The following is a 27,417-nucleotide window of genomic DNA, read 5'->3' on the forward strand; positions in this document are numbered from 1 at the left end:
ACCTTGGAACCATCCGTACCCGTACCCGTATCCCATCCATGATCCATCCCCTTAGCTTAAAACTTAATGAAAATCTTATCGTGTCATGTCAGGCACAACGCGAACAACTGCTTATGTGGATCCGGCGCCAACCGCCTTTTCGCCCCAGATTTCAGGAACACAGGAAAGGCTGGAGTGGCTTGCCTCGGATCAAGAGAATGGATGTGAAGGAACATCGGAATGGGTTAAGATAAACTACGTGTCTAGCCACATATGATTCATTGTCTCACTTATTAGACACAAGATAGGTACGTAGGTAGATATGAAGATATGTAAAGTAAAGTCGGCCGTGAATGAAAGGAATAACATTTTGCTTGACCAAATAATCACCCATATTATCTACCTACCTAGGTAGTATTTTACCTAATTATCCTGGTTAGATCTTAACCTAAATCCATCCCTCTCGCAGTACGTTCAGCGCCCATAATGTATTTTCAAAAGACAGAAATGGTAGCTGGTACAAGATCGGCAATGGTTTCTCCCAATGAACATTCACGTTTTGGTCTCTAATACGTAATACTTCAATACAGAGTGATGATAGAAACAGTTGATTTTCTATCTAGGTATCTCATATGGTCTATTGAACTCGACCTCTAAAACTTTTTTCCCTCATAAACCCCCTGCTACTCCCTGGTATATCATGACGACGTTGAATCAGTCAACAGAAGTAGCGCCTGCAAATGATGAATCCTAATTGCTTTTTCTTACCCACACCCAAACCATGAACACCATAACCAAATGCCAAATTATCAAACATTTACTCTCTCCAGCCCTCAACTGGGAGAGGGAAGCTGCTAGCCCACTCAGCAATCTCCTTTCTTAATTCGTTGATCTTCTCAACTTCACCACCAGCGACCTTAGCCTTGAAGTCCTTAAGCTTGTTGTCACTCTTTGGCAGAGCAGCTTGGACTTCCTTGCAGATCTTGATGCTTTGATCAATGTATGATGCAACTCTCTTGAAGTCCTCAGTACCGAATCCACGACTGGTCATAGCTGGGGTACCGATACGGATACCGCAAGGGGTCAAAGCAGACTTGTCACCTGGAATAGAGTTCTTGTTGCAAGCAATGTTGATTTGCTCCAAGACAGCCTCAACACGGGCACCGTCAAGTGCTTGTGCTCTGAGATCGAGGAGTACCATGTGGGAGTCAGTGCCGTCGGCTACGAGCTTGTAGCCCAATTGCTTGAACTCGTTCTCGAGAGCCTTAGCATTGTCAACAACTTGTTGTTGATATTTCTTGAAGTCATCAGTTGTGGCTTGCTTGAGGGCAACAGCAAGAGCTGTGATGGTGTGGTTGTGTGGTCCACCTTGGTGACCTGGGAAGACGGAGAAGTTGATTGGGCCTTCGAGATCGTAGAGGGTCTCCTTTCCAGTCTTGGCATCAGTCTTACGGACACCCTTGCGGAAGAAGATCATGGCACCACGAGGACCACGGAGAGACTTGTGGGTTGTAGTGGTAACGATATCAGCATGCTCGAAAGGACTTGGGATGACACCAGCGGCGATCAAACCAGAGATGTGAGCCATATCAACAACGAGGTAAGCACCGACAAGGTCAGCGATCTTGCGCATACGGGCGTAATCGATAAGACGGCAGTAAGCAGATGTTCCAGCAACGAGAACCTTTGGTCTGTACATCAAAGCGTTGGCCTCGAGTTGGTCATAGTCAATGATACCAGTCTCCAAGTTGACACGGTATGGGAAGGTCTCGAAGTATGTTGATACGGCAGAGATTCTGGCATATTCGTTAGTTGGATGAAAATATGAAGAAACGACAAATTCGCAACTCACTTTCTCTGGGGAGTTTGGTAACCGTGGGACAAGTGACCACCGTGTGGGAGATCAAGACCCATAAGTCTGTCATGAGGTCTCATGATAGCTTGGTAAACTTGGAGGTTTGCTGGCGAACCAGACAAGCATTGGACATTGACACCCCATTTCTCAGAATCCAAGTTGAATGCCTTGAGAGCACGAGCTTGGCAGGTCAACTCAATAGAGTCAATGTGTTGGTTTCCACCATAGTATCTAGCGCCTGGGTATCCCTCAGAGTATTTGTTTGACATGGGTGATCCCAAAGCATCGAAAACGGCACGGGAGGTAACATTCTCGGAGGCAATAAGGATAATCGATTCACGCTGACGTTGGATCTCGAGTTTCTATATATTCTCATCAGTAATTGGCATATTTGAGGAGATGCATTGAAGTACTTACCATGATCTCAGCGATCTCAGGATCAGTCTCAACCAAAGACTTTTCCAACATCTGTGAAACAATGAGTCAGTCAAATTACCCAGCAATTTGATCGCGGGGCATTTTCTGTGGCAACAAACCTCTTGGTGAGACTTTGGGAGGGCGTATGTAGAAGACATGATTGCAAATTGATACTCTTGAATGCAAAGGAGAGTGTAGCTGATTTGTATATTGAAATACTGAAGTGAAGTTTGCTTGAGAAAATAAAAAAAGTTGAGAGGTCAGACAAAGAAGTATATACAAAAATTTAGTCAAGCTAAGAGTTGCCCCTCCAGCAAGCTAGCGGAATCGGAGTGGATTTCAGCCAATGAGACCCCACCGTCACTATCGACGTGACTCGCTAAAATGAATATCCCGCATTAAAAAAATGGTGCGGGGGAACAATGGTTAAACCACGGGACAATATATGATATTTTGGTTTGAATGAAGATGAATGAATTCAAAGGTCAATTCTACTGTTGATGGAAGAGTCGTACGGAGAATGGGTGTAAAGTGATATTTGAGTATGCTCTTGAATTCGGAAACTTTACTATCATCAAATCTACGAAGCGGTAATCATTACACAACTGCCCGGGGCTGCTTGCTTGCTCTTGTTGTCAAAGACTGAAGGCACGAAATTTGAGGTCTCCCGTGAAAGGGGCTCGCTTGAAGTATCGAAAAGGAAATTTACACGGTGATTTGCTCAATGTGTAAGGTTCATTCATAGTATTTCTTGAGTCTATTTGATCCCGCGAGCGAGGTATTGCCAGGACTCTAGTTCTCCATTGGTGAGAGCAAGTAGCAGTTTTTAATACACAATATCTTCCTCGTCAAAAATTATCAGTACGAGACTCCAAACGTCTCTTTTTCGCTTCCATTTGCGCCTTTTTCTCCCGTTTTGGTTCATCCTTGCTGTTTGGCATACCTGAATCTTCAACGACAAACGTTGCTGTAACTTTCTTCCTCGTACTCTCCGGATGCGAGGACAGGGGTTCTACAGTCGAACCGAGCATCGCAGGCCGAGACTGCGAGATATCCTTACTCGGACTTGATGACGCCTTCCCCGATGGGAGTATGTGAAGCGGCGAAGCTCTAGTATTAGTAGTAATCTCGGGGCCCGAATCTGAATGCTATTCTACTCGTTGACGTAGTGGTATAGGCTGATCCACGAGCTCAATTGCTGTCTGTTTCTTCAATGTTTTTAGTTCCTGTGATTTTATGGAGGTTGATGGAAACAAACTCTTGTGCTTTTTCTTCTTATCTCCAGAATCCTTGTGCTTCTTTTTCGATGAGCGATCCGCATTTTCTTCAGAGTCTTTGTGGCTCTTCTTCGATTTATCGGATTTTGACTTTTTCACCGGTGGTGCATCTTCCATCTCCACATCTGATGCTTCGTCTTCCGACATTGCGATTTTTTGGAATTTGGGAGCGCGTTCTTCTGACTCGCTTTCATCTTCGTCAGATCCAATGATACCAGGTGCGCTCGAAAAGCCAATTGGTTGGTATCGCGCCTTCAGACCTTTGGGTTGTTGACGAACAGGTCGCTTCGCGGGCACTGTAGCTTGGCTGGAGTTCTCCTTAGAAAGGTTAACGACTTGTTGCATATGATATATCTGATCCACGGATTTTTTCTCTGTAATTGTGTGTCAGTGTACTGAAGCGCATTAGGTAGAAGGGGTAGGGTTACCAATGGAGTAACCATCTTTAGAATTGCTTGGTAACAAGATCTTGGTATACGTCTTGTCATCAAGCGGGTCGTGAACGAAACCATAATCGTTGCCATTCTGCGAAAATACTGCTTTGCCCAATTTTGCATCTCGCAGCGACATCTCCGTTACAGAAGCAATGGGTACCGACGCAGGTGCTGTGATATACCAAATTTCTTTTCCCTCCAAATTAGACTTGCTGAATAATTGTGGTGCTTTACTTGAATTCTTCGAAGAAGACTTTTCGAATCCGGGAGGGGGCTTGAAGGGCGCAACTTTCATCGATACTGTTTTGGCATCTTTCCTGATATGACATTAGCAAACAAACCTAGAGTCTATCAAGCTTGCTAAAACTTACTTAGACGACGATGGCACAACAGATTTCTTTGCATTTGCACTTGATTCGTCTTCCGACTCCTTCTCATCGCTCCCACTTTCACTTTCACTCTCTTCGGAGCTCTCAGCCTCGGAACTGTCGCTACTCTCTGCGGCCTTGCTATTCGATTTGGACTTGGATTTAGATGTAGATTTCACAGCGGGATTCGATGGCAGAGAATCGTTGTCGCTATCTGATTCCGATTTGTTTCCCTTTGGCTCGTCATTTTCATTGTCGCTTTCTCCAACAAACTCGGAGCTCTTGAAATCTTGCGGTGATTTGACAATTGGAGTTTTGGTTGCAGTTTTGGCAGAGGATTTCGAGGAGGATTTTGAAGAATCTGCCTTCTTCCTTCGCTCACTAAGGGTCACTTTGGAAGGCCCCATGGTGAATAAGTATATTCTTGTTTGAGGAGAGATTGATGGAGGATTGGTTCAATGGTAGTTGTAAATAAATGGAAAATCGCATCGAAACTTTTTTTTTGGCAAGGCTCGGCCTTGTACGGGAAAACATCGGATCTAAGTTTTTTGATGCGCCGAGCTGCCATCAAACTCTCCTCTCGATTTCATAATTATATAGGAACTTATGTTGTTGATATAAACTATTCAGATAATGTCAAGCAAAAGAAGAAAGCTAGATTCTCCTATAAAACCCCGTATGTTCATTCTATCACAAACATAAATGTAATTTCACTAAATTCAATATAGAGCTCAGTGCTGTGAGTGCTTTCGCAGCCAGAAAGGCACATGCTGCTGCCCAGAGCACTAGTAGTTCACCAAAAGAGACCTCATCTTCTCAAAATCATATTGAGAAAAATTCTCAGCTGGTGACAAACGATGTCCCCTCCAAAAACTACAACCGTGGAAAATCGAGTCCGATTAGAAATGATCCTCCTTCCATAAATCCAGGCTTTATTGTTGAGGGAAATGGACGAGGAGAAGAGCTAGAAAACAATATTTTGAGGTGTGTTCTTTACTCCTACTGGGTTATACTATTAATCCTCCAAATATTGATTTATACCAGTTCTGATTCACGTGAGCAGTCACCTGAAGTGATTTCAAATAGACCGTCGATGGTGTTGTCTACCTTTAAGCCTAGTGATGATAATACCAAGGTGCTCAAAAGCAGAATCCTAGTGTTAAAGCTTGCACCTGGTGAGGTCAGTGATGTTATGCCCGTTAACTATAAAATCTAACATTTTATAGAGATTGGTCATTCTGGGGCAATGTAATCTTGAAGTTGTCGAAGGGCAAATTACGATCTTAGGGTCAATACTAAGAGCTTCGAAGACTAAATATCCAGTATCTGCAGCGACTGCATACTCATTACCAGTGATTAGATGTCCAGATGGGGAACTAAACCATGCAGTTCTCCGTCTTCATCAATCTGATTGTGGAATAAGATCGTTAGAATCTCTCTCTCCGCTGTTTGGAAAGTTATGGAACGAGGATGCCCGAGCCTTCAAATCGGCGCATAGTCATCTTGCGGCAAAGCTTGGAAAAAGCACATTTCAGATTGTACACAAATCCTATCTGCAACCAGTCATCTCACCACCGGAATGGAACAAGACCTTGTCGAAATTGTCCAGCTCCACCCAAACTACCAAACGAATCATGCTCTGCGGCCCCAAGTCATCCGGAAAATCAACTTTTGCGAAATTGCTTGTAAATCGACTTTTGTCTGCAAGTCAGAATGAGAATAGTTCAAATTCAAGAAAGGGTCCTGGTGTTGCACTACTTGATCTTGATCCAGGGCAGCCGGAATATTCTCATCCTGGTCAAGTATCTCTCATTCATATCAAGGAACCAAATTTTGGTCCCTCAATTACCCACCCTATACCGGGAACTAGCAGTCGTATAATTCGTGCACATGCTTTGGGCGCAGTATCACCATCTATGGACCCAAGTCTCTACATGTCATGTGCACTCGATCTATTTGCACATTACCGCAATCTAGCCTCTCTCCATTTCAATTGTCCCCTAGTCATCAATACTCCCGGCTGGGTCTTGGGAACGGGGCTTGAAATTCTCGTAGACTTAATAGCCAAAGTGCACCCATCAGAAGTCATATATATGTCTAAAGCAGGTCCTGCCGAAGTCGTCGAAAGTCTCCAAGATGCAGCCAAAACAACCCCTCTCATTACTCTCCCTTCACAAACTACCGATTTCATGACACGTACTTCGGCTCACCTGAGAACTATGCAGTCGATGTCATATTTCCATCTAGATCCAACAAACAAGAAAGAACTAGCATGGAGCGGAACCCCATTATCATCCATTCCTCCTTGGGAAATCAAATATTCCGGCGAAAATGCCGGTATTCTGGGTATCCTATGCTACGGCGAACAACCACCATCAGATCTCCTTTCTGAAACTATAAACGGCTCTATAATTTCGATAGTCGTCATCGAAGACCCAGCTGCAATACCAGGATACACTTCCATCCAACAAGACAAATCGGAACTCTCAGATCCCAATACTCTTCACGAGTTCAATTCCCCATTGACCCTTGACCTCATCAAGAAACCCCTCATCCTTCCAACTCCTCACGAAAACCTCCCATATTTCAACCCCCTTAATGCGATAACTCTCGATCCAGAATTTTCTCATACCATCGGATCAGCTCTCGTTCGTGGAATTGATACTAAACGCCAGCGCTTACAAATCCTCACTCCGATCCCACAAGACATATTCGAGGAAATCAACCAAGAGGGAAAGCAAATCGTGCTAGTGAGCGGAAAGCTAGATACTCCCGGTTGGGCATACACAGAGGAACTAGTAAGAAGGACATGGATGGAGAAAGAAAAGCGAAGAAAAGAATCAGGCGAAGAGGAAGAAGTAGCAGAATACGAGACCGAGGAGGATGAAGATGCAGAGGAAGACGAAGACAGCGAAGATAGTAATGCAGAAGCAGAGATAGATGTCAGAATTGGAATCGCAATCGAGACCCCGGATGTAGTATCCATCGATACGGACACACCACATCACGCATTCCGCCATATTCCATGGGTGGAAAAACTCACCGGTTCGCAGGGAAGAGGGGTAGGCGCGAGAGTTTGGCGCGTGAGGAGAGATTTGGGGAAGATGGGTGATGCGTAGGGAATGGAGTGGATGAGATCCAAATAATGTAATACAATTCTTGTATTGGAAAGTTGAGATGTACGTACGTATGTACATATATATAATAGAAACTCGTGATAGTGTATTGAGGATTTAGATACACACTTCTCTCTCCCTATCTCCCTATCTATCTCCATACAACACCCTCTAAAGTATTACTAGACACACATAAATATCTATATACTCATATACCAGCTCAATTCTCCATCCACCCATCTACCTACCTACCTACCTACCTATCTAATCAATCAATCAATCAGTCATATACTAGCACATCAACCCATAACCTCATCACCTCCCATCAACCCATAACCTCATCACCTCCCATCAACTCATAACCTCATCACCTCCTATCACCCCCTCACCTCCCATTAATTACCATTACCTCCACAAATCTTAAACTCAAATCCTATCGCCCCCCACTCCAATCTCCAAATCTCCAAATCTCCAAATCTCCAAATCTCCAAATCTCCAAATCTCCAAATCTCCAAATCTCCAAATCTCCAAATCTCCAAATCTCCAAATCTCCAAATCTCCAAATCTCCAAATCTCCAATCATTCCCAAGCTCAAGACAAAACAATATTCATCTATACATCTATTCATCTATTTACATAAAGTATACACAACACACATAGTACACAGAGCACACACAGTATATATAGTAAATACAGCACATAAGCCCATCAAACTTCCCTTCCCTTCCCTTCCTTTCTTCCCCTCTCCCTTCCCTCTCTTTCCCTTCCCTCTCTTCCCCCCTCCCCTCTCCCCCTCACATCTTCAAATCCATATCCGCACCCAAATCCATATCCATATCCAAGACCCACCTAACGACTCACTCCCTACTACCTACCTAAGTACCTACCAAATCCCAACCACATCACCACACCACCCGACACTCAAGCATTTAAAATTCCCTTCTAATTCATTCCATTTCACTCAATTATATTCCATTCTATTTTATGCCATACACAATATATACATACAACACCACTTAGTATCACTTAACACAACAAGATAAATTTCTACGCCATCCATCCATTTATTCACCCACCCACCCCCACCCAGCCATCCATATCTCATTCCGGCTCCACCATACCAGACCATGCAACACCAAACCATATCAAAATCCCTGAAAGACACATCCATCTGTAAATTATGACTTATCGACCCCTCCCAAAACGCCCCAGAAATATCATACATCTATGCTATGCCATGCATTCAAACCCCAGTTCCATGCATTCAGAAGCATAATATAATATAAAGAACAATCATCATGTAGTTGTTTATTTCCCATCTCTCATTATTCTCAAATTCCTCAACTGCACCTCTCAAACCACATCTAGAAATATTGCAACTCTCCATTCCCACCATTCTTTCCCCCATTACTCTTCTGCAATTGCGCCTGATACTGTTGAAACTGCGCTTGCACAAGTTGCTGCGGCGTTTGATAATTTTTCTGCAATGGAGGGAAATCTTCATACGCAACTGCTGGATTATAAACTGGCGGCGTATTGTTTGATGTCCGTTCATTGACATCATCCAAACTCCTATAACCGTATCCTCGTCCCTTTCCCTTTCCGCCACCCCCTCCACCATTACCACTGCCTCCGCGATTATTACGTCCAAAGCCTCCACGTTGATTTCCATTTCCCCTATGATTGCCTCGTCCTCCACGTCCACCACCATAGTTATTTTCTTGACCTCCTCTCTTATTTGATGGCCCTTGATAATTTCCACCATATGATCCATTTGTTGGTTTAGCCTCCGGGGAGTGCTTGCGCTTGAATGATTTATTGGGGAACAAACTCTCGTACTCGTTTTCAGAAAGATCTTCCTTTTCTATCCTCAAAAGAACCTTTTCACCCACAGTACTTTCAAAGACAAATGCCTTCTCTGGTGGAACAGGTTGCCAATTTTGTATCTTACCTGCATCAATTGGTCGAGCTCCTTTGCGCAATGCGAGAACGACTACAGGAATGGGGTTTTCGGTATAAAATTTCTTGGACTCTGGTACAGGTCTGACACGAGCGGCCCAAATCTTGTTTTCAAAGACTGCTGTTCCTGTTACTTCCCAGGTGGTCTTACTTCCCATTCCTCCAACCTTTTGAAGGATGCTTTCTGGACATGGGCGTGGAGTAATAAGAACATTATTAGCTAGAAACTTGGCTTCTGTATCTGGCATGTTCGATGGAAGCTGAGCTAAAGTAAGCAGCTTCTGAGTGTCAGTATTATTGATCAAATATCCAGTATAGAAAACAGTCTTCTTAATCTGAAGTCTCTCGCCATAATTTCTTGCTTCAATGGCAGCATTGTGATCATTGATCAAACGCTGTACCTCGGCAGCTTCCACAACAGGATCAAGTAATGTGGCTCCATCTGCAACTTGAACCACTTCGGCAACGATAGTAGAGCGAGATGGAGTACCACTAGAGCCATTCTGACGTTTGTTATAATCCGTAAAGAAATCTCTGAATGCCTTGACATGTCTGACTCTATCCTCATAGATTCTGATTTCCTCAGCACCTTTATATGTCTCCATCAAACTTTCCAAGAAACATTGTTTGAAGTTCATCGTACTACTGAACCTCTCATTTCTGGGACCTGCTGCTGGTTTTAAGACAATCATATCCGTATCGAGACCCCTGCTGGCAAGCATTTTTTTCAGTAACTCTGAAAATCCAGCCTCGGAACGGCCAGTTAAGAGAATAGAAAGAACATCTTTTTGTTGCATACTCAACTGAATGAGTTCAACGATTCGCTCATTCCACCAACCTTTCCAAGCTCGTGGTTCTTCTTTCTCCACACCTTCACCTGTAGCTGCAAGAATTCTCGAATCGTGCCACCAACCACCCGTCGCAAATGTATCTTGAGTTTGTAGAAATCCAATGGTGGGTCCGTTCCATAATTTCGGATTGGGCAGAGGGCTGTTGAAAACTGTGGAGGTATGTTAGCAGATTATATGTATAAACAGGAGAACAAGGCTCCAAAAGGATGGTAAACTTTGCCCCTCTCGAAACATCGTTCAACTTACGGGTATTATCAAAATCATAAACATGAAGTGCCTTGATTTTATCCACCGCTACAAAAAATTAGCAATTCATCCACCCTCACTCCCAAATCTCTCCCGATCCAAGACATCTTACCAGGCAACTGTTTATCTGCAACAGACCAACGATTCAAAGCCGTGGTTGTATATTGATTGAAGTTGGAACCCCCATTTGGAGTTTGCGCCATGATGAGGCGAGTCACAATAACGTGAAAGCTTCTTAAGAGGATACACAGTGATGTCAAGAGTTCTTGGTATAATGTGCAATTTCTGCGTTCAATTGTCGTTGTTTTGTAAATGCGATTGGTAGATAGCTAATAAGTTCTTGACGTTGCCAGAATTTCTATCTGGTGTTGCAGGTGCTCTCCTCGAATCTCGAAATGCTTTGACCAGCCGTGGCGCTAAGCGTCTTAGAGTTTAGCGTAACAGTAGCGCTACGGTTCTCGACCCTCATTCGCTTCACATAGTGAATGTTTTCTGTATACCGGTCGTGATACTGAAAGAACCTAGTACAACAATCTACAATAGTCTCTATAATTCCAACAATGAAGAATACTGCAGGTGGTTTTCTCAAGATAGTCAAACAAACCATTCATTTAAGCTGTCACGTTAAACCCAACTCCAGCGCATCAAGAGTAGGTATAAAAGCCTTCTCAAACACATCTTCCTCAATCGAAGTATGCGTCGCCCAACCAGCACGGGATAATGAAGCAAATAAAGGTGTTGTTGAGGTTTTGAGTCATGTATGAATTTGATTTTGTTATTGATTCTATTTTTGCTAACGTATTTTAAATAATATGATTATTGAGTAATTTCCTAACAGTACCTATGTAGATATTGAAATGCCCAAAGACCGACCTAGAAGTTATTCGTGGGAAAACATCGAAGGACAAGATTGTTGCGTACAGAGGTATAGAGGACTTGTTGGCAAACGATTCTCTAGCTGAAATGACACTGGAAAGAGTTCGAGAGCGTTTGCGAATAGCAAGTAGAAATGAGAAGAGTTGATAGGTTAGGGGTAGTTGGAGTTTTGTTTTTGCGACCAGTACACCTCTAATGCACCATTCTTCCATACAACATTCGTTGAGATCCGACGCAAGACTTCGTAGAGCGTTCCCAAGATACTCGTTCCAAAGATTCGTCTCAGTCAGTTTTGCCCACCAACGTAACGAGTTCTACTCTTAGTATCCCCTACATCTTCGCTAGTTAGTCGAGATATGCCGATCATCCGTCCAGGAACTTTTTGACAGCGTGCGGCGGATTTGGGTGAGTAATAGCTAAGCGCGCAGACCGATCGATAGCAAGATCAGCTCCAGCTCTGTACGCCGGCACAATTCTTATAATACTCCCCTGTTGGACTCTATTGAACCCTTCAAGTCGATCTGTCGTATCATGTCCGTCATCCCGTAAGCGAAGGAAGAATACATTATCGAAGAAGGGATCGCCGCGTCACCTGGCGAGAAAGCTCCTATGTTGTATGGACTCGGGTCCTCGGTCGTTTGAACCGATACGCCAAACTATGAGTAGTTGGCGGCGGTCAACATGACAGTGTAAAGAGAGTAGAATGTTCAACGTCAATAGCAATAACATCCGATTCCACCAAACATCATTTTGAGTGCGAGAGTGATTTGAGCTTAGGGAACCCCCCAAAATATTACTGGAATATGACACAGGAACGAATTCAGAATTGGGCTGATTTTGTGAGACTTTCAAAGGAATGAAGTAGGATTCGACTAGATAATCGAGATCATTGAACCGACACACGTGATAGCGGTCGACCTCCAAAGGTAAATAGAAACTGGAGGGTGTAGATACAATTTAAGGCAGTGATATTTTAGATACTTGGCATCTTCTGTGGCGCACTACACATGTAATTATCGCTGAACAAAAACAAGAACGAAAATTCCACTAAAGCGGAAAGACTAGGATTTCGCGCTGAGTCTGTACCCTCCACATTCCCATTCATCAACCAAGGATGGGGTACTGAGTAGACGATGTATGCATACTTGTTAAACTTTGGAAAGGATCATCACTGGATGTTATCTGAGTACAAGCAGGATTCTGGTTAACATGTACTCGTATTGGCTTAAAGGTTCCTCAATCGCTCCCGTGAACCCGCATAGATTATATTCCGAGAATCAAAAGAAAGAAGAAGATGCCGAGAAACCCAGGTCAACATCTCTTCCATCAGCGGCGTGCATCCACGTTTGAACGGTAGGGAAAGTTCTGCGAATCAAGAAAAGTGTGTACACAGTGTAGTACAATCTCCAGGTAGTTGTACTCAACTGCGGACAGCAACATTAGTAGCCAAGACATGGAAGTTCATGGGGGGGTCCTGTAAGCAAGCCACAAAGCATGACAAGATGATTCTGCTTTTTTCGATCAGTGGATCCGTCTCATGCGTCAGTAGTTTGACATGCGCGCCGGTTAAGTATGGAGACACCACAGAAGATCCTTTCTTTTTTGTTCCTTTTGGATAAATCCGATAAGAATTTACAGAGTTAAGGTGGAGGGGTGGGTGGGATGTCAGTGGATATCCCGAGATAAAAATCCTTTTGAGAAGCCGATATCCGATTTTTTTTTGATGTACGAAGTAGTAGTGGAGACTTTGGAGATTTTGGAAGGCTTATTAAAATGACATAAAATATTGTAAAAGATCTCGAGAAGGAATTAAACTTTACTCACATGAATGATTACAGAGTATGAAGCAGATGAATTAAGCTCGTATTGAAATATGTTCATCTCGTATGTACGGTATGTATCGTCTAATAGCGTCTAAGGTAGAATATCGTGATGATTGAGTAGGTGGTAAGTACCGGTACGTTTACCTAGCCGAGCCTACCTAGGTAGTGAGTAGGTAGGATGATACTCATGATACTCATGATTCCCGTGATTCTCATGTTGGCTGATAAGTAGTATGATTCTCACGTTAGCTCATTCGTATGATATACCGAGTAGCTATGCGTTTATATAGATATATGCTCGTTTGCTCGTTTCTATCCCCTAGAGTGCTCCGTATACGATCCTCAACGCGTCGTCCTCTTTCTCAACTCTTAGCAACGTCAAAACATCTCAAAGGAAAAGTACACACGCAACTGTGCAGTGCAGTGTGCCAGTAGGTATGTTTCGTATGCATAAAGGGTCACTGGTCACTGATGGCATGTGACCGTAACCCCTCGGCTGTGGCTACCACTGCGTCATTCCCAGCTCTTTGGCACACAGCTCGTAGCTGAAAAGTGGAAACTCTTCTTCTTTGACCGATAAATCAGAGAACAAACGGGATCAAGATTCAAGAGGGGAAACACTCGAAACGTCTGATCGATTCCCATTCCCATTGCTATTGTACTTTATTCAAGTTACGAAACCCATATTGAAAAGAGATAAAGGGGAAGGATGTTGTCATCTATAGCATTTTCCAGTATCTATACAAAAAGGTCGATTGTTCATGCGATGAGATTGGTTCGAAGCATGAAAGAAAGAAGCTCCGGGATTAAAATATGAAGTTCTTTCAAATGAATAATATACTTCGTCTCTGATTGGGTTGAAAAGAATTTCTATCAGAAAATCGAAATGTTGTGATAAATTACAATGCGTGAATGAGTGACGATCAATTGCCACAACACAACATCTTACCTGCACATGCTCGGTTCGAGGAACACCAAGTAACATGGTTCATGACAAGACGAGCACTTATTAGAGAAGGAGGGGGAGTGTATTTATAAATCATACTCGAGTAGGTATTCCTCCCTAGGTTCCTCCATCGTACTTACTCCGTACACCTATCACGACCTGGTCCTCTACTCTACTCTACCTAGTACTTGGTTTGTGGCTCAAAGATGTAAAGGTGGCATGTGCTTTTCTCTCGGTACGAGCCCCTTCATCAAAGCTTTTATGATTCAATACTTGCTGCGACTGGTACATCACATCGTCAAAGACTTTTCAACATTTAACAACACATCAAGTGGAGAGATGCGGAATACTTGGTCGGCAATTAGATCAATGAGGGAGAGAGTCCTCCTACACGACCACCACACCCTATTCTCTTCAAGTCTTGACTCCAATCGTTTTTTTTTCTCTCGATTGCACATATACATGCTTACTAGGTTGTTATACCGATACCCAGGTAGATGCAGATGCAGTAATATGTAATATGTATGTAAGTGCTATGTATCTAATGAATGAAAGTTCCAACTTACTACTTACTACTACATACTTCACACTTGCCAATATTACTCCGTATATTCCAGGTTCAAGGTTTTTGTCATTATCCCATCCAATGCGTAAAATTTAAAATCTTATTACTCTCGGGGATCTCTTCCGAAAGATCAATAAATTAATAAGAGGTGGTCCCTTATTCAAACATCCAAACACTCAAGCAGCCTCTCACCCTTTTCTCGACATCTAATTCGTGCGTGAGCCCAAGTCCCGTCCCTCTCTATGAATCTTGATGTTTTTTCTCCTTCGCCTCCATCCTTGTCTCGTTTTCTCATTGCGGATTGCCTGATGTTCAGGGTTCATGGAAAGTTTTCGTCGGCAAATAAAAGAATAAGGCACAGGAGTACAACACAGCACAGACAGAGGAAAGGGCAAGAAGAAAAAAGTGATAAGTGACCCTGAGCGAGTGAGTGACTCGAGTATAATCCATGATTATGCAGCAAGATAGAGAGAATACTCCATACACATCTCGTGAATACTCCCAGCACACCCGCAGTCCACCCACCATCAGCCGTATTGGTATTAGTTGATCTGATATAGGTATGGTCTACTTCCTAGTCGAGACTAATATGATTTAAATCACATCTAAGGTTTTTAAACTTTCAAAAGGAATCTCCACTTCACCAGGATTAAACTTGATATTCTTGCTAATAGTACGAAGTGTTTCCTGATACCTATCGTGGGTTCATTAAATTGTAGCAACTAGCTGGATCAATCACCAATTCTTGGACCTTGGACTTTGGACTTTGAACTTTGAATATACTTTAGACTCTGAACTCTACCTCTTACTCGCCTACTCGCCTACTCGCCTGCTTGTCTGCTACCCGCTGTCCTCCTACCCTCTAACCCTTCCGCCTCCGTGCTGTATCGTTCATTTTATATCTTTTGGCACCAGCCGCACTACCCTTTCTCTCATCACACCTCGTACCATACTATATACACCTCACACTTAGAAAACTATAATGTCACACTTAATTTGAGGAGAAGAAGAAGAAGAAGAAAAGAGAGAGACGAAAAAAAGGGCAGCCGCAGCAAAGATATACGCATCAAACCTTCTTTCTTCATCTATCCTTCCTTCTCTTGTTCCTCGAGTTCTAGATCTGCAGCCTTTTAATAGAACCACACACACATACCTACACATACCTACCCTCACATACCTACACATACACATACACATACACACAGCCGGACCTCTTGAGATCTGGAAAATCTTCCCGTTCTAGATTGCTTGTTTGTATCCCTTCAATATCCATCCATCCATCCATCCATTCATTCTCTTCAATATCAATTCTTGTAAGTCGTTGTCCCCAATCCGATCGATACCTTATACCCCAGGAAAAAAACATCATCGTTTATCACTCTATCACCTTATCACTCACCTCACCCATATCATCATTCAAATCTCGTTTCTCAAATAATCCTCCGGGATTCTCCAAAAATGACTTCCCGTTAACCGTGTGTGTTGGCCTACAGCTTTTATTACACTTTAGCACCTTTTAAGGCATTCTTTTTATTTTTTTCGACCGACGCGACGGCCCGTGCATCTAGAAAAAGGTCATTTGTACTACTAGGTACCTGGAATCATCGTCCCTTTTTTTTATATATACTCCCGTCTCTATCTATATAGAGGTTATCCTCGCCCACATCGTCGTCGACAAACCAGGTTCTTTGGGGGGAAGGGAACAATATCGCTTGATATTCCTGTCATCGGACAGGTTCCCGCGCAAATATGATGGAGAAGGGTGGAGATATGGCTGGTCCTTCCGCCAACAATTCCAGCGACTTTGTAAGTATACATACACACATTACTCGTACCTTTTCGCGACGTGATGGCGCAAATATTTGAAATATCTTCAATGACTAACATATCTCTCACAGGTCCGAAAATTATACAAGTAAGAAAATAGCTCGTTCGATGTCCGAATTGGATAATTATTCATGCGACAAACCGCTAATTCTGCCAAATCTTTAGAATGCTCGAAGACCCAACATATGAAAGCATAGTACGGTGGGGTGAAGCAGGAGAGAGTTTTGTGGTTCTCGAAGTAGGTCTTCAAATGGGGAAGTTGTTGAATCTTGATTCGGTATTAATATGAAGATATAGAACGAGAAATTTACCAAACAAATCCTCCCGAAGCACTTCAAACACAGCAACTTTGCTAGTTTTGTTAGGCAGCTGAACAAATATGATTTCCACAAGGTCCGACAGAATAATGAGGATAACACACAATCTCCTTATGGGCAAAATGTGCGTGCTATTTCTAACTATACAAAGGCGGCAAACTAATTTATATACAGGCTTGGGAATTTAAACATCCCGAATTCCAAGCGAACAAAAAGGATTCACTGGATAATATCAGACGAAAGGCACCAGCTCCGAGGAAGGTTGCTCAGAGTAATGAAGAAACGTATCCGGCTCATGCCCAACAGCAAATGGATCTCCTTGGTAATCAGCTCGCCGCCACTCAACAACAGTTACAGGGTCTCTCTCGGAGTTATCAGGACTTAGCACAGCTCAACGTAATGCTATTACAACAAGTTGTCGATGCTCAAAAGTTCATCAAAAACCATGAAGGAGTTATGCATGGTCTCGTTGGACATCTGTTTGGTCAGGACGCGCAACGAAGGAATGGTCGGGCTCCAGGACTTTCAAATGGTGCTGGGCCCAACATGCTCGGCCGACCTACAGAAGATGGTCATCCGTCAACTCCATTGCTTCAAGCTCGAAGCCTTCTTGGGCAACTATCGGCCGAGAATTTTCCCAGCAAAGAGTTAGAACAAATGAGTCACGATTATCATTTACGACAAGATTACTCAACTCCCCCAAATGATCCAGGCGGACTTGTTTCAATGCCTCCGATTTCAGAATCAGTGAATGCCCCAACAACGGGCTATTCTATGGACAAATCCGAATTGGATAACTTGGTCTATCCTGTTGGTGCTATCGTCGGTATTGATCCAATCGATCAACAGCATGTCAATAACATTCCATACGCGCTTCCCCCTCAAGGATTGATGCCAAGGGACAGTATGCCCCCTGCCGAGCTGATGCCCCAACCTCCTCGTGCACCCGGTCCGCGTAAGAAGGGTATGGTTTCGATTTGGGGTGAACGGAAGCCCAGGATCTTACTGGTAGAGGATGATCAGGTATGCGCACGAATTGGAACTAAATTCTTGGAATCATTTGAATGTGGAGTTGATATAGCAGTAAGTCTTTACCTCGTTTGTGCGCTTTGTTGTGCATTCAAAGCTTACTCTCAATAGCGTGATGGCCTCGAGGCAGTAAGCAAAATCAACCTTGGTGCAGAGAATCATTTCGATCTCATTTTAATGGATATTATTATGCCGCACCTTGATGGAGTGTCTGCGACTGTTTGCATACGAGAAATACGTGCAAACATTCCCATCATTGCAATGACATCAAATATTCGAACTGATGACATTGAAATGTACTTCCGTTACGGTAAGTCACATTACACATATACACACACATTTCATCTTTCCAATACTGACTTGACTAGGTATGAATGATGTCTTACCGAAACCTTTCACGAAAGAGGGTATGATGAAAGCACTTGAGAAACACTTGGCTCATTTCAGAAAGGATGCGCCTTCGATCGGTTTCTCAAGCCCTGGACCAATGTCACATCCGGGTGGATTTGTTACCCCAACTCAATCGCAGTCTCACCCTCCATTGGGTCTAAACATGGGTCAATTAACTGCCACCCAGTCCATAGTAGATGATACAGCTTCTGGAAAGTCACCTCAAACTGCTACATCTTGGCAGTCGCCAATTCAATTATCAGGGGGGTCTCCAGTTGTAACCTCGGCCCCAGGTAGCTATATGCAGCCTACTAATGGGATGAGAGACCCATCATATTCTGTGACCCCAACCCATCCTCATTCTCAATCTGGTTTCGCTCCGCCTCTATCCGGTTTAGGTAATCAGAGACCTCCACATAGGAGAGGCATATCCGATATAAGTGGTGCCAGTACCCCGGATGGCAATTCTGATCAAAAACGCCAGAGAATGTATGCCCCGCCTGGAAACTACCAGCAAGGCTGAAATATCTTTCTCAACTGCCTACTTTTATTTCAAAAAGACGAGCCCCCCGTTTTAAAAAGCTTGTTGTTCGATCAAGCAAGAATAACCCAAGCTACAATACTTGATTACCTGATGAGGACCTTGGCTCAGGACCTTGACTTACCTCCTTCAGTCCCATAAACTTCTGCTAGGTATCTTTCCGACAGATCAATTCTCAAAGATTCTGCACTCCATCGCTATTGACTCGATTGGTCTTTTAATTTGTATATTTTTCTCAGTCCCTGATTTAGATTTAATTATCTAATCACTGCCGGACAAATTTTTTGGACATTAAAAGCTCAGATAGTAGCTTCTTTTATATTTCTTTCGCGAGCAGGACGGTTTGACGAGAACAATATCCAGCGAGCCATGAAGGCATCTCGGTGTTTGTTGAATGATTAGAAAAAACTTAGATGCGAATCATGGCATGGTTTGGTCTGGAATCGGATGGGACAGGACGGGGCGTTTATATGGATGAACGAGTAGCCGGGAAATCGGACAGGTCGATATATGTCTGATTTATTGTCGAAGTAATCCAACTCGGGACTTCGATACGCAGAATTGACAGATTGAGAAACAAGTATAGCTATTTATTAGCTACCTAGAATTGTTGACGGTCGAAAACTATTCATAGGTTTTTAGATTGATAAAATATAAAAAAATTGAATACCCAAGTTGACACTTTTTTGAGACATGAAAATGATGGCCGTGAAGGGATGGAGCTGACATTTATATACACTTGGTTAAGGATAAGAAATCTAGATCGTCAGCCCACCTCAAGGTCTAGATTCTTAGAGACTCGTGATGATATATGCAGTGAGCCTTCAAGGAAGCGAGGCACAAGACGAGGCTGAAATTGAAATGCGGGAAATAAGTACGGAAGGCTGCAACCCCACCAAATGCTAAAAAAAACCTAACAATAATAAGCTAATGAATGGAAAGGCTATGAATGAGTCAACTCAACCAAGCAACTAATTATTCTACCCCTCGATTTTCATTGATTTTGGATTTATATCTTCTCAACTCAACCTCAATTAATTATTGGACCTTAGAACGTAGTTTTATACAAGGGTATCGATTGTCATTATAATCGCGTTCCTTTATGAAATATAGTAGTCGAAATACTATCTATATATCCCGCACATAAAGAGAGTTTTTTCCTTCCTAGAAAGAAGAGATATACAAGCAAACGAATATGGCACAATCGGCAAAGTCCACCAAGAATGCTGGCGGGGTTGGAGGAAAGGGAGCACAAGGAGGTGGTTCTAAAGGCAAAAAGGGTGCTGCGGCAGGTGGGGGAAAGAAAGAAGATGAGAGAGATGAGACATTGCAAGCTGTGGTCCTGGCCGATTCCTTTGAGACGAGGTTTAATCCTTTTACATTGAACACACCAAGATGTCTGTTACCTCTAGCCAATACTCCTCTCATCGAATACACACTCGAGTTTCTCGCCATGTCCGGTGTCGCGGATATCTATATATACTGTGGTGCACATACCGAAGCTGTAGAAGAATACCTTCATAACTCCAAATGGGATCCACAAACTTCGCCCTCGTCACCTTTCAGCAAACTCATGATTGTTAAAACTACGGCCCACTCGGTTGGAGATGCGATGCGGGATTTGGACGCGCGAAATTGGATTACGGGGGATTTTCTACTGGTTCATGGGGATTTGGTCTCGAATTTACCGATTGATGCTGCGTTGGCCGCACATAGAGCGAGGAGATATGCGAATAAAAATGCTATTATGACTATGATTTTAAGATCGGCTGGATTGGAAGAGCATAGAACAAAATCGAATGGTATTACACCGGTTTTTGTTTTGGATCCAACGAAGAACCGATGTCTTCATTATGAAGAGATGAACCCTCTTCAATCGAATAAATATCTCAGTCTCGATCCGGACATAATTTCAGAAAATTCCGAGATAGAGATTCGAACGGATTTTATTGATTGTGGTATCGATATTTGTACACCGGATGTACTAGCATTATGGGCGGAATCTTTCGACTACGAGGTTCCTAGAAGACATTTCTTACATGGTGTATTGAAAGATTATGAGTTGAATGGAAAGACTATTCACACAGAGATCGTAACAGATCATTACGCAGCTCGAGCATTTAATCTACAAGCTTATGAAGCTATAACCAAGGATGTTCTGGGAAGATGGACATATCCTCTTGTTCCAGATAGCAATTTAGTCGCAGGACAAACATATAAATTCCAACGAGGTGGATTTTGCAAGGAAAACGGTGTCATATTAGCTCGAACTTGCAAGATTGGTAGAAGAACTGTATTGGGAGCAGGCACGAGTATAGGAGATGGTTCGACGATCATCAATAGTACTATAGGTAGAGGTTGTCGAATCGGGAAGAATGTCACGATTAAGAACGCTTATATTTGGGATGATGTTATCATTGGTGATGGATCATCTGTGGAGCAGACTATAGTTGCTAATAATGTTTTGATTGGACAAAAGTGCAAGATTAGTGGAGGATCACTTCTTTCATTTGGTGTGAGGATAGCTGATGGAATTGAAATCGCTAAAGGATCACGCATTACAACCGGACAGAGAGCAAAGGATGATTCTGAGTCTGATGACGATACACCCAACGACCCTAAAATCGTTGGAGAAGGCGGAGAAGGATATGAATTCATCGACGAAGAAGAATTCGAAGATGAAGAATCTAGTGCCTTTCACTCTAGTCTCATATACTCAACCGCACATCTCAATATCTCTAGCGAATCCATCTCTACCATCTCATCCGAAATTTCAGCCGGTGAAGTTGATACTCGATCCCGTCACTCCAGTTTCGCGGGCTCTCTTTCGGATGATGAACATGGACATGGTAATTCAGAATCCTTCCATCATGATGCTGTTCAAGGGCTTCTTGATACATTAAGAGAAAATGGGGATTTTGATGGTGCGAAATTGGAATTTATGGGGTTGAGATTAAGTAATGATGCGGATGATTATCAAATTCGCAGAGCAATCGCAGCGGCTTTTACGAAATTCATAGCGGAAGTTGTAACGGCCGGAACGAAAACAGCGGTTGAAGCAACGGTGCAGGCATTGAGTGTAGCGGGGGCGCAGAAATTCTTGGAAGAGGTCGCGGTGGGAATTGAGAGGGATGAAGAGGGAATGAAGGAATTCCTGGTTTGTTTGCAGAAGGGATTGGTGGGGAAACAGAACGGGGCACCGGTTATGGCGAGTCTTTGCCAGAAATTGTATGAGAGGGATGTGGTGACTGAAGAAGCGATTTTGGGATGGTGGGAGGAGGCAGAAAGTGGAGGGGATGGAAAGGAGGGTGGGGATGCGGAGATGAAGAAGGTGAGGGAGAGGACGGGAGTGTTTGTTGAGTGGTTGAAAGAGGCGGAGAGTGAGGAGAGTAGTGAGGAGGAGGAGGAGGAGGAGGAGGAAGATAGTGAGGAGGAGGATAGTGATTAGAGTATTTGAATGGAAGATGTAGGGGTGGTGATGAATTATATGGTCTATGTAGGTACAGGACATCCAGACCTCGAAGTCAAAATCCTGCGGATAGATATTAGCGAGAATAGATTAGAAGGGAGGGAAAACTTATGTACCTAGCTGGAGGTATCTAAATTTGAGTAAACGATCTTGAAATTTCTTGGGCTGTAAGGTGAATAGTGATAAGTGAAGTGAAGAGTGAAGAGATGTGGTCACTAATTATAAGAGATGAGATTTGTTAGAGATTATATTTCATTGTCTGATTTATTATATGTGGATTGGTAACTTGAGAGGGGGAGGGGGAGGGTTGTGTATGTGTGGTTATAGTAGAGTTGGATTGGATTATTAGTAAGGCTAGGTAGATTAGGTATTGAGTGTAAGTGTTAGTTTTTTTTGTCTTGTTTTTGTAGTGAGGGATTGGATGGGTGGATGGATTGTGATAAGTGAGATTATTTGATATTGATCTTGGTATTTGGAGAACTTTTTGATGGATTGATGGATTGATGGATTGATGACGGATGAAGGTAATATGTCTATGTTTGTATGTATCTATATTTCTAAGTATCCAACTGGATTCAATATATTCAGATGATAGTGATATTACTTAGGCTAGTCAAGTACCTAGTTATGATATACTAAGCGAGGAGATAGTTGGAAATAGGGGGTGGGGAGTTGGTATTGGTATTGAGAGTTGGGTTTTTGGATGTCGGATTCGGATGGCTATTGGTGAGGGGGAAGGGGGAAGAGGGAAAGAGCTGGAGAAGGGGTAGGATGGAGAAGCGGTAGGTAGGTAGGTAGGTAGGTAGGTATTGTGGTGTGTTGTGGTGTGAGTTTATGGTGGGAGTTGAAGTGTGGGAGTTTAAGTGTGAGGGCGGGGTGTGTGTGTGAAGTGGGCAGGGGAGATATGGGTGGGTGGGTGGGTTGGATGGTGGGGATGGGGATGGGAATAGAGATCGAAATAGGGATGAGGATGTGAATAAAGATGTGGATGGGGATTTGGATGATGATTTGGATGAGGATTTTGTATGTGTGCTAGTTTGGGGAGGGAGGGAAGACTTAGAAGGAATCGTGATGGTTGATGGACATTGAGTTGGGATATTTTAGTTTGGGGGTTGGAGATTTGGCTTTGGGATTTATCGTATGGGTTAGAGTATGGAGATGGAGATAGGGGTGGAGCTGGAGATTAGTATTGATTTCTCTCGGGATTTGTGATAGATGAGAGATGGGAAGTAGGGCGTCTAATTTTTGTGGTGTGAGATTTGGCGAGGAGGGTTCGAAGTTTGGATGCTCTTGAGGATGTATCAGTCGTGCTGTTTTGGCGATATGAAAATAGTATCCCCTAGAGTACGTGTTTACGGCGCCCTCGCTTAACAAGGATCTATTGACCAATCAGAACATCAGAATCTTGAGAATTCTTATTATTTTAATACATTTTTTTACAATAGTTATTCAATGCTTATTATTTTGATAAAAACAAATAATATATTCTTTAAAATTTTATATAATCTTTTATTTATACTTTTTATTTTTAATAAATATCGAGTTTTTGATTTGATATATATTTTTAAATATAAATTGTATAGAAATTATTTATAAATACTTTTATTTGAGAAAATGAAATATAATAATATTTTTAAAATCATTTAATTATTATTTTGTAATTCAAAAACTATAGAGATATAGTTAATATATTTATTATTACTTTTCTAATAAATTTCAATTTTCAAATATAATATTGAAATCTTTATATATAATATTATTTATAAAGCTATAAATGTTCTTATTCGGTGCACAGACCACTTTGGGCGCCATAAACCCGCACTCTAGGGGATAGGAGAGATTGGTATTGGTAATAGTGGAGGTTCGGGTATGTGATCTTTTGGATAGAAAAGCATAATATTGGGATAGAGATCAAGATTGGAGACTGGAGGATAGTAATAACGGGAATGTATGGTTTGAAATCTTATGAGTATTGTTATGCTAGCTGGGGAAGTTGGGGATTAGAGGGATGGGGTGGAATAGGAAGAAATTGTGTGGGTGTGACTATTCTGCCTCTTTTTTGAGGGGAGTAGAAGGGAAATTGGTAAAGGTTCAAAGAAGAGAGGTTGAATTGGGATGAAAAGTGGGTTGGTTGTGAGGGCTAGGAGAAAGAAGTAGTGGATTTGGACTTGAATTGGAAGAAGGGGAAGGCGGGGGGAGGGGTGGAGAATGGGTGGGATCGCATATACTGAGAACATGTACATTGGGACTTCAAATAACCTTGTCATTATACTAACTGCATGTAAAGAAGATGCCCAGTCAGAAGAAAATCGTTGTCATAAATTGAATACCACTTCGTCTTGATTCAACAGACACTACAGACCGCTGATCTATCCCAAGAGCTACTTTCTCACATAAGATATAACCATGACTAGCGTCATCCCCCACTATACACATATCCCGCATATCCACTTGCGGACGTCTCTTTGACAGCCCAACTATTAATTGTGCGGCGCAGCAAAGATATTTGACACCATAAGCAGATCAGCTTCTTCATCGTTTGCGTTAAAGATTTTCTTTTGAAATAGAGAAGAAAGAAAAAGAAGTCAAATATATCCCGAAGTTCCAATTTCAACAAACAATGGCTGAATATACATCCACAATCGAAGGCTTCCAGCGCGCGATGGAAGAGAGTCTTTTTGGTCCAGCTGCTGAAGCAAAGAAGTATGCAGAAGCTACCGCTCTTCCTACATTCTATCATGTGATGAACGGACAGAAATCAGATGTCGAGAATTGGGTGAAGGGAATTGAGATGTGGAGGGGGAAGATTAGTGCGTACAAACCTGTCGTGTAAGTCATCTCCTGAGTTTAGCGGGTAGTCTTTAGGGAGGGAGAGAAAGATTGAGCTATGGAAAGCTAACTCGGATGGACATAGCGATCAATTCCTCCGCGATGGAGATAATCTGGCAGCGCATATGAAGGGAACTATCCAAGTTGATGGGGAAGATACGGAATTTGAAAGCTTCATGTTTGGGAAGGTGGATAAGCAGAGTGGAAAGTTGGCATGGTTGCAAGAGAGAAGTATTTGGGGTCCTCAGGGAGGAGCACCGGAGCATGGTGTTAATTAGAGGGGTGGAGTAGAGTCGAATGTTTGTGAAAGATTGGAATATGTGCAGTGCATGTTGGAAGTGAAAATGGATTAGCTAGATCAGCTAGATCAGCTAGATCAGCTAGATCAGCTTGTTTTCGTGCGATGTTGCTGTGATGGATGAGATCAATTTGTGGCTCGATTGTGGCTGGACATTCGACCTCGATTAGTCAGCTAGAAAGATATATTTCCCATGAGAAATCTCACTGCATAATGTCACCCACTTCTCATAAGAATCAACATCGAGTACCTGGATATATCAAGTCAAATCTATGTCTAAATTAGTCTCGGGTGATGGAGAGTATTTGATTGTCTTTATTCTAACCACATCTTGCCAACTTGATCCCAACTGATCGTTGAAAACTTTGGGAAAAACATAAATTGGCAAATTGGCATCAATTTTCACGCATGAGATACAAGCGAGCCGAGGTTTACTGTTCAAAATATGCTGCCACATCAGAATTACATATACTGGATGTTTCCGGACAAGGCTACTGTATTGTTTCAAAGCTGAATCACGAGTTGGTTGATTGGAGTCTGACGTCGACGTAACATTCTCAAATATAGTATTACTCCCAATCGGCCGTCTAAGAGGTTGGCTAACTTTAGGATACAGGATTTGGACGATTGAGCTTATATATTCCTACTTTGATAACCTATTTCACTATGGCTTTAACACTACCGTTCTTTCCCCAAACCAGAGAGCCGTTCGGACGACTCATAACCGTTATGGTGCGCTTAAGCCCACTTGACGAATTCAGGCTGAGAAGTATTCGAAAAGATGTCTATCCACCGAGGGTCAATACAGAAATTTTGCCTAATTTGGAACTCGTCCGCAAACTGGGAACCTCGAATATTGCATTTATCAGGAAGACTCTCTCTGACATTGCACGCGCGCAATCAAAATTTGAAATTGCGCTGAGCAATCCTTTCCTTGTAGATAGATCTACAAGTTTCAGTCTCCACCTGCTAGCCTATTCGCCTGCACTCAAGATCATGCGCAATAGAGTCCGGGATAATTTAAAGGACATTGTCGTAGTATATAACCCAGAAAAGTATAGAGCCCGACATGTGTACCCATATGTTTCCGATGTTGGAACTTTCCCTTGGTCTCAAGATACAAAGATACTACTGAAAGGGGGCATTCCACCGGAAGATCGAGACACATGGTTAGATCACGCAAAACGACAATCTTCTCAGAGGTTGAATCCCGTGACTGCAATCGGTCTCACCATGGTGATATATAACTACTCTCATCGTGTTACACGTGATAATAAAGACTTAACCTGGGTACAAGTCTCGGTTAAACATATGCGCGACTCAGATATCGTCTGCGAAGACTTTCCATTCGAAGGCGAAGGAATCCAGGCTTTTGATGCTAGTAAACGATAGCTATGGCTTTGAAAAGAAATATGAAATTCGAGTACGATAGGTACGTTATGAAATCATTCTTGTATACGAACTTTCTGCTCCTATTACCTTCTGCCTTTGCTACCCATTTTGTATCACCTCTGTTGCTCTATTTGTGTGAATCTGAATTGACTGTTCAGAATTGGATTCGTCTCTGATCTTGTCAAGTCTGCTATTCTCCTAGGCCTGGTGGCCTTGGCTCAAAGACTATGTATTGTTCTTCATCAGTTTTGATATGTGCTGAGACACAATAAGTGTATTCTCTAAGCGGATGTTAAGGGAATAGATGAGGATATTTACCAGTGATTTCAACTCATGAATACCGAAGTATGAGACTTGAGATAGTATCCGAGTTGAGAAACCTAAGATCTGGTTAAGCATAAAGCTGCGGCTAAGCGGCAGCGTCAGTGGCTCATATACTCAAGTTCTTTTGCACTCTCATTGTTTAGGGATGAAATTCAATCGACTAGCAGAATGGGACGGGTGGGCTATGATATAAAATGCAAATACATGGAATGTCCAAGCTATTATCGAGTAAGACACTAGCGATTGCATAACTGTACTAACTATTGGTTGAAAATGCTGGCTATGATTC

General features: G+C 42.6%; 9 protein-coding genes across 9 annotated transcripts; 6 read left to right on the forward strand and 3 right to left on the reverse strand.

The window, feature by feature from the left end:
* Positions 1-796: 796 nt before the first annotated feature.
* Positions 797-2,409, reverse strand: EAE98_009587 (uncharacterized protein; the record flags this gene model as incomplete). The annotated part of the gene is made up of 4 exons (XM_038957208.1): positions 797-1,775; positions 1,832-2,196; positions 2,252-2,302; positions 2,371-2,409. 4 exons carry the CDS (start codon positions 2,407-2,409, stop codon positions 797-799), a joined length of 1,434 nt encoding a protein of 477 aa, XP_038806401.1.
* Positions 2,410-3,442: 1,033 nt separating this feature from the next.
* EAE98_009588 (uncharacterized protein) lies at positions 3,443-4,737 on the reverse strand (the record flags this gene model as incomplete). The annotated part of the gene is made up of 4 exons (XM_038957209.1): positions 3,443-3,459; positions 3,510-3,902; positions 3,957-4,279; positions 4,334-4,737. 4 exons carry the CDS (start codon positions 4,735-4,737, stop codon positions 3,443-3,445), a joined length of 1,137 nt encoding a protein of 378 aa, XP_038806402.1.
* A 226-nt stretch (positions 4,738-4,963) lies between these two features.
* Positions 4,964-7,551, forward strand: EAE98_009589 (uncharacterized protein; the record flags this gene model as incomplete). Its single annotated transcript, XM_038957210.1, has 4 exons — positions 4,964-5,006; positions 5,059-5,314; positions 5,375-5,510; positions 5,557-7,551. The coding sequence occupies 4 exons, from the start codon at positions 4,964-4,966 to the stop codon at positions 7,447-7,449; spliced, it is 2,328 nt and encodes a 775-aa protein (XP_038806403.1). The 3' UTR covers positions 7,450-7,551.
* Positions 7,552-8,810: 1,259 nt separating this feature from the next.
* On the reverse strand, positions 8,811-10,705 carry EAE98_009590 (uncharacterized protein; the record flags this gene model as incomplete). Its single annotated transcript, XM_038957211.1, has 3 exons — positions 8,811-10,405; positions 10,503-10,550; positions 10,615-10,705. 3 exons carry the CDS (start codon positions 10,703-10,705, stop codon positions 8,811-8,813), a joined length of 1,734 nt encoding a protein of 577 aa, XP_038806404.1.
* Positions 10,706-11,062: 357 nt separating this feature from the next.
* EAE98_009591 (uncharacterized protein) lies at positions 11,063-11,525 on the forward strand (the record flags this gene model as incomplete). Its single annotated transcript, XM_038957212.1, has 2 exons — positions 11,063-11,260; positions 11,352-11,525. 2 exons carry the CDS (start codon positions 11,063-11,065, stop codon positions 11,523-11,525), a joined length of 372 nt encoding a protein of 123 aa, XP_038806405.1.
* Positions 11,526-14,892: 3,367 nt separating this feature from the next.
* EAE98_009592 (uncharacterized protein) lies at positions 14,893-19,492 on the forward strand. Its single transcript, XM_038957213.1, has 8 exons — positions 14,893-16,025; positions 16,206-16,518; positions 16,611-16,627; positions 16,705-16,777; positions 16,837-16,980; positions 17,031-17,939; positions 17,997-18,195; positions 18,254-19,492. Exons 2-8 carry the CDS (start codon positions 16,462-16,464, stop codon positions 18,796-18,798), a joined length of 1,944 nt encoding a protein of 647 aa, XP_038806406.1. The 5' UTR covers positions 14,893-16,025; positions 16,206-16,461; the 3' UTR covers positions 18,799-19,492.
* Positions 19,493-20,011: 519 nt separating this feature from the next.
* On the forward strand, positions 20,012-22,264 carry EAE98_009593 (uncharacterized protein; the record flags this gene model as incomplete). The annotated part of the gene is made up of 1 exon (XM_038957214.1): positions 20,012-22,264. One exon carries the CDS (start codon positions 20,012-20,014, stop codon positions 22,262-22,264), a length of 2,253 nt encoding a protein of 750 aa, XP_038806407.1.
* A 2,641-nt stretch (positions 22,265-24,905) lies between these two features.
* On the forward strand, positions 24,906-25,392 carry EAE98_009594 (uncharacterized protein; the record flags this gene model as incomplete). The annotated part of the gene is made up of 2 exons (XM_038957215.1): positions 24,906-25,114; positions 25,200-25,392. 2 exons carry the CDS (start codon positions 24,906-24,908, stop codon positions 25,390-25,392), a joined length of 402 nt encoding a protein of 133 aa, XP_038806408.1.
* A 686-nt stretch (positions 25,393-26,078) lies between these two features.
* Positions 26,079-26,804, forward strand: EAE98_009595 (uncharacterized protein; the record flags this gene model as incomplete). Its single annotated transcript, XM_038957216.1, has 1 exon — positions 26,079-26,804. The coding sequence occupies one exon, from the start codon at positions 26,079-26,081 to the stop codon at positions 26,802-26,804; it is 726 nt and encodes a 241-aa protein (XP_038806409.1).
* Positions 26,805-27,417: the final 613 nt, after the last annotated feature.

The sequence above is a fragment of the Botrytis deweyae genome (assembly GCF_014898535.1).
Source record: "Botrytis deweyae strain B1 chromosome Unknown BDEW_029, whole genome shotgun sequence".
NCBI classification, from domain to species: domain Eukaryota; kingdom Fungi; phylum Ascomycota; class Leotiomycetes; order Helotiales; family Sclerotiniaceae; genus Botrytis; species Botrytis deweyae.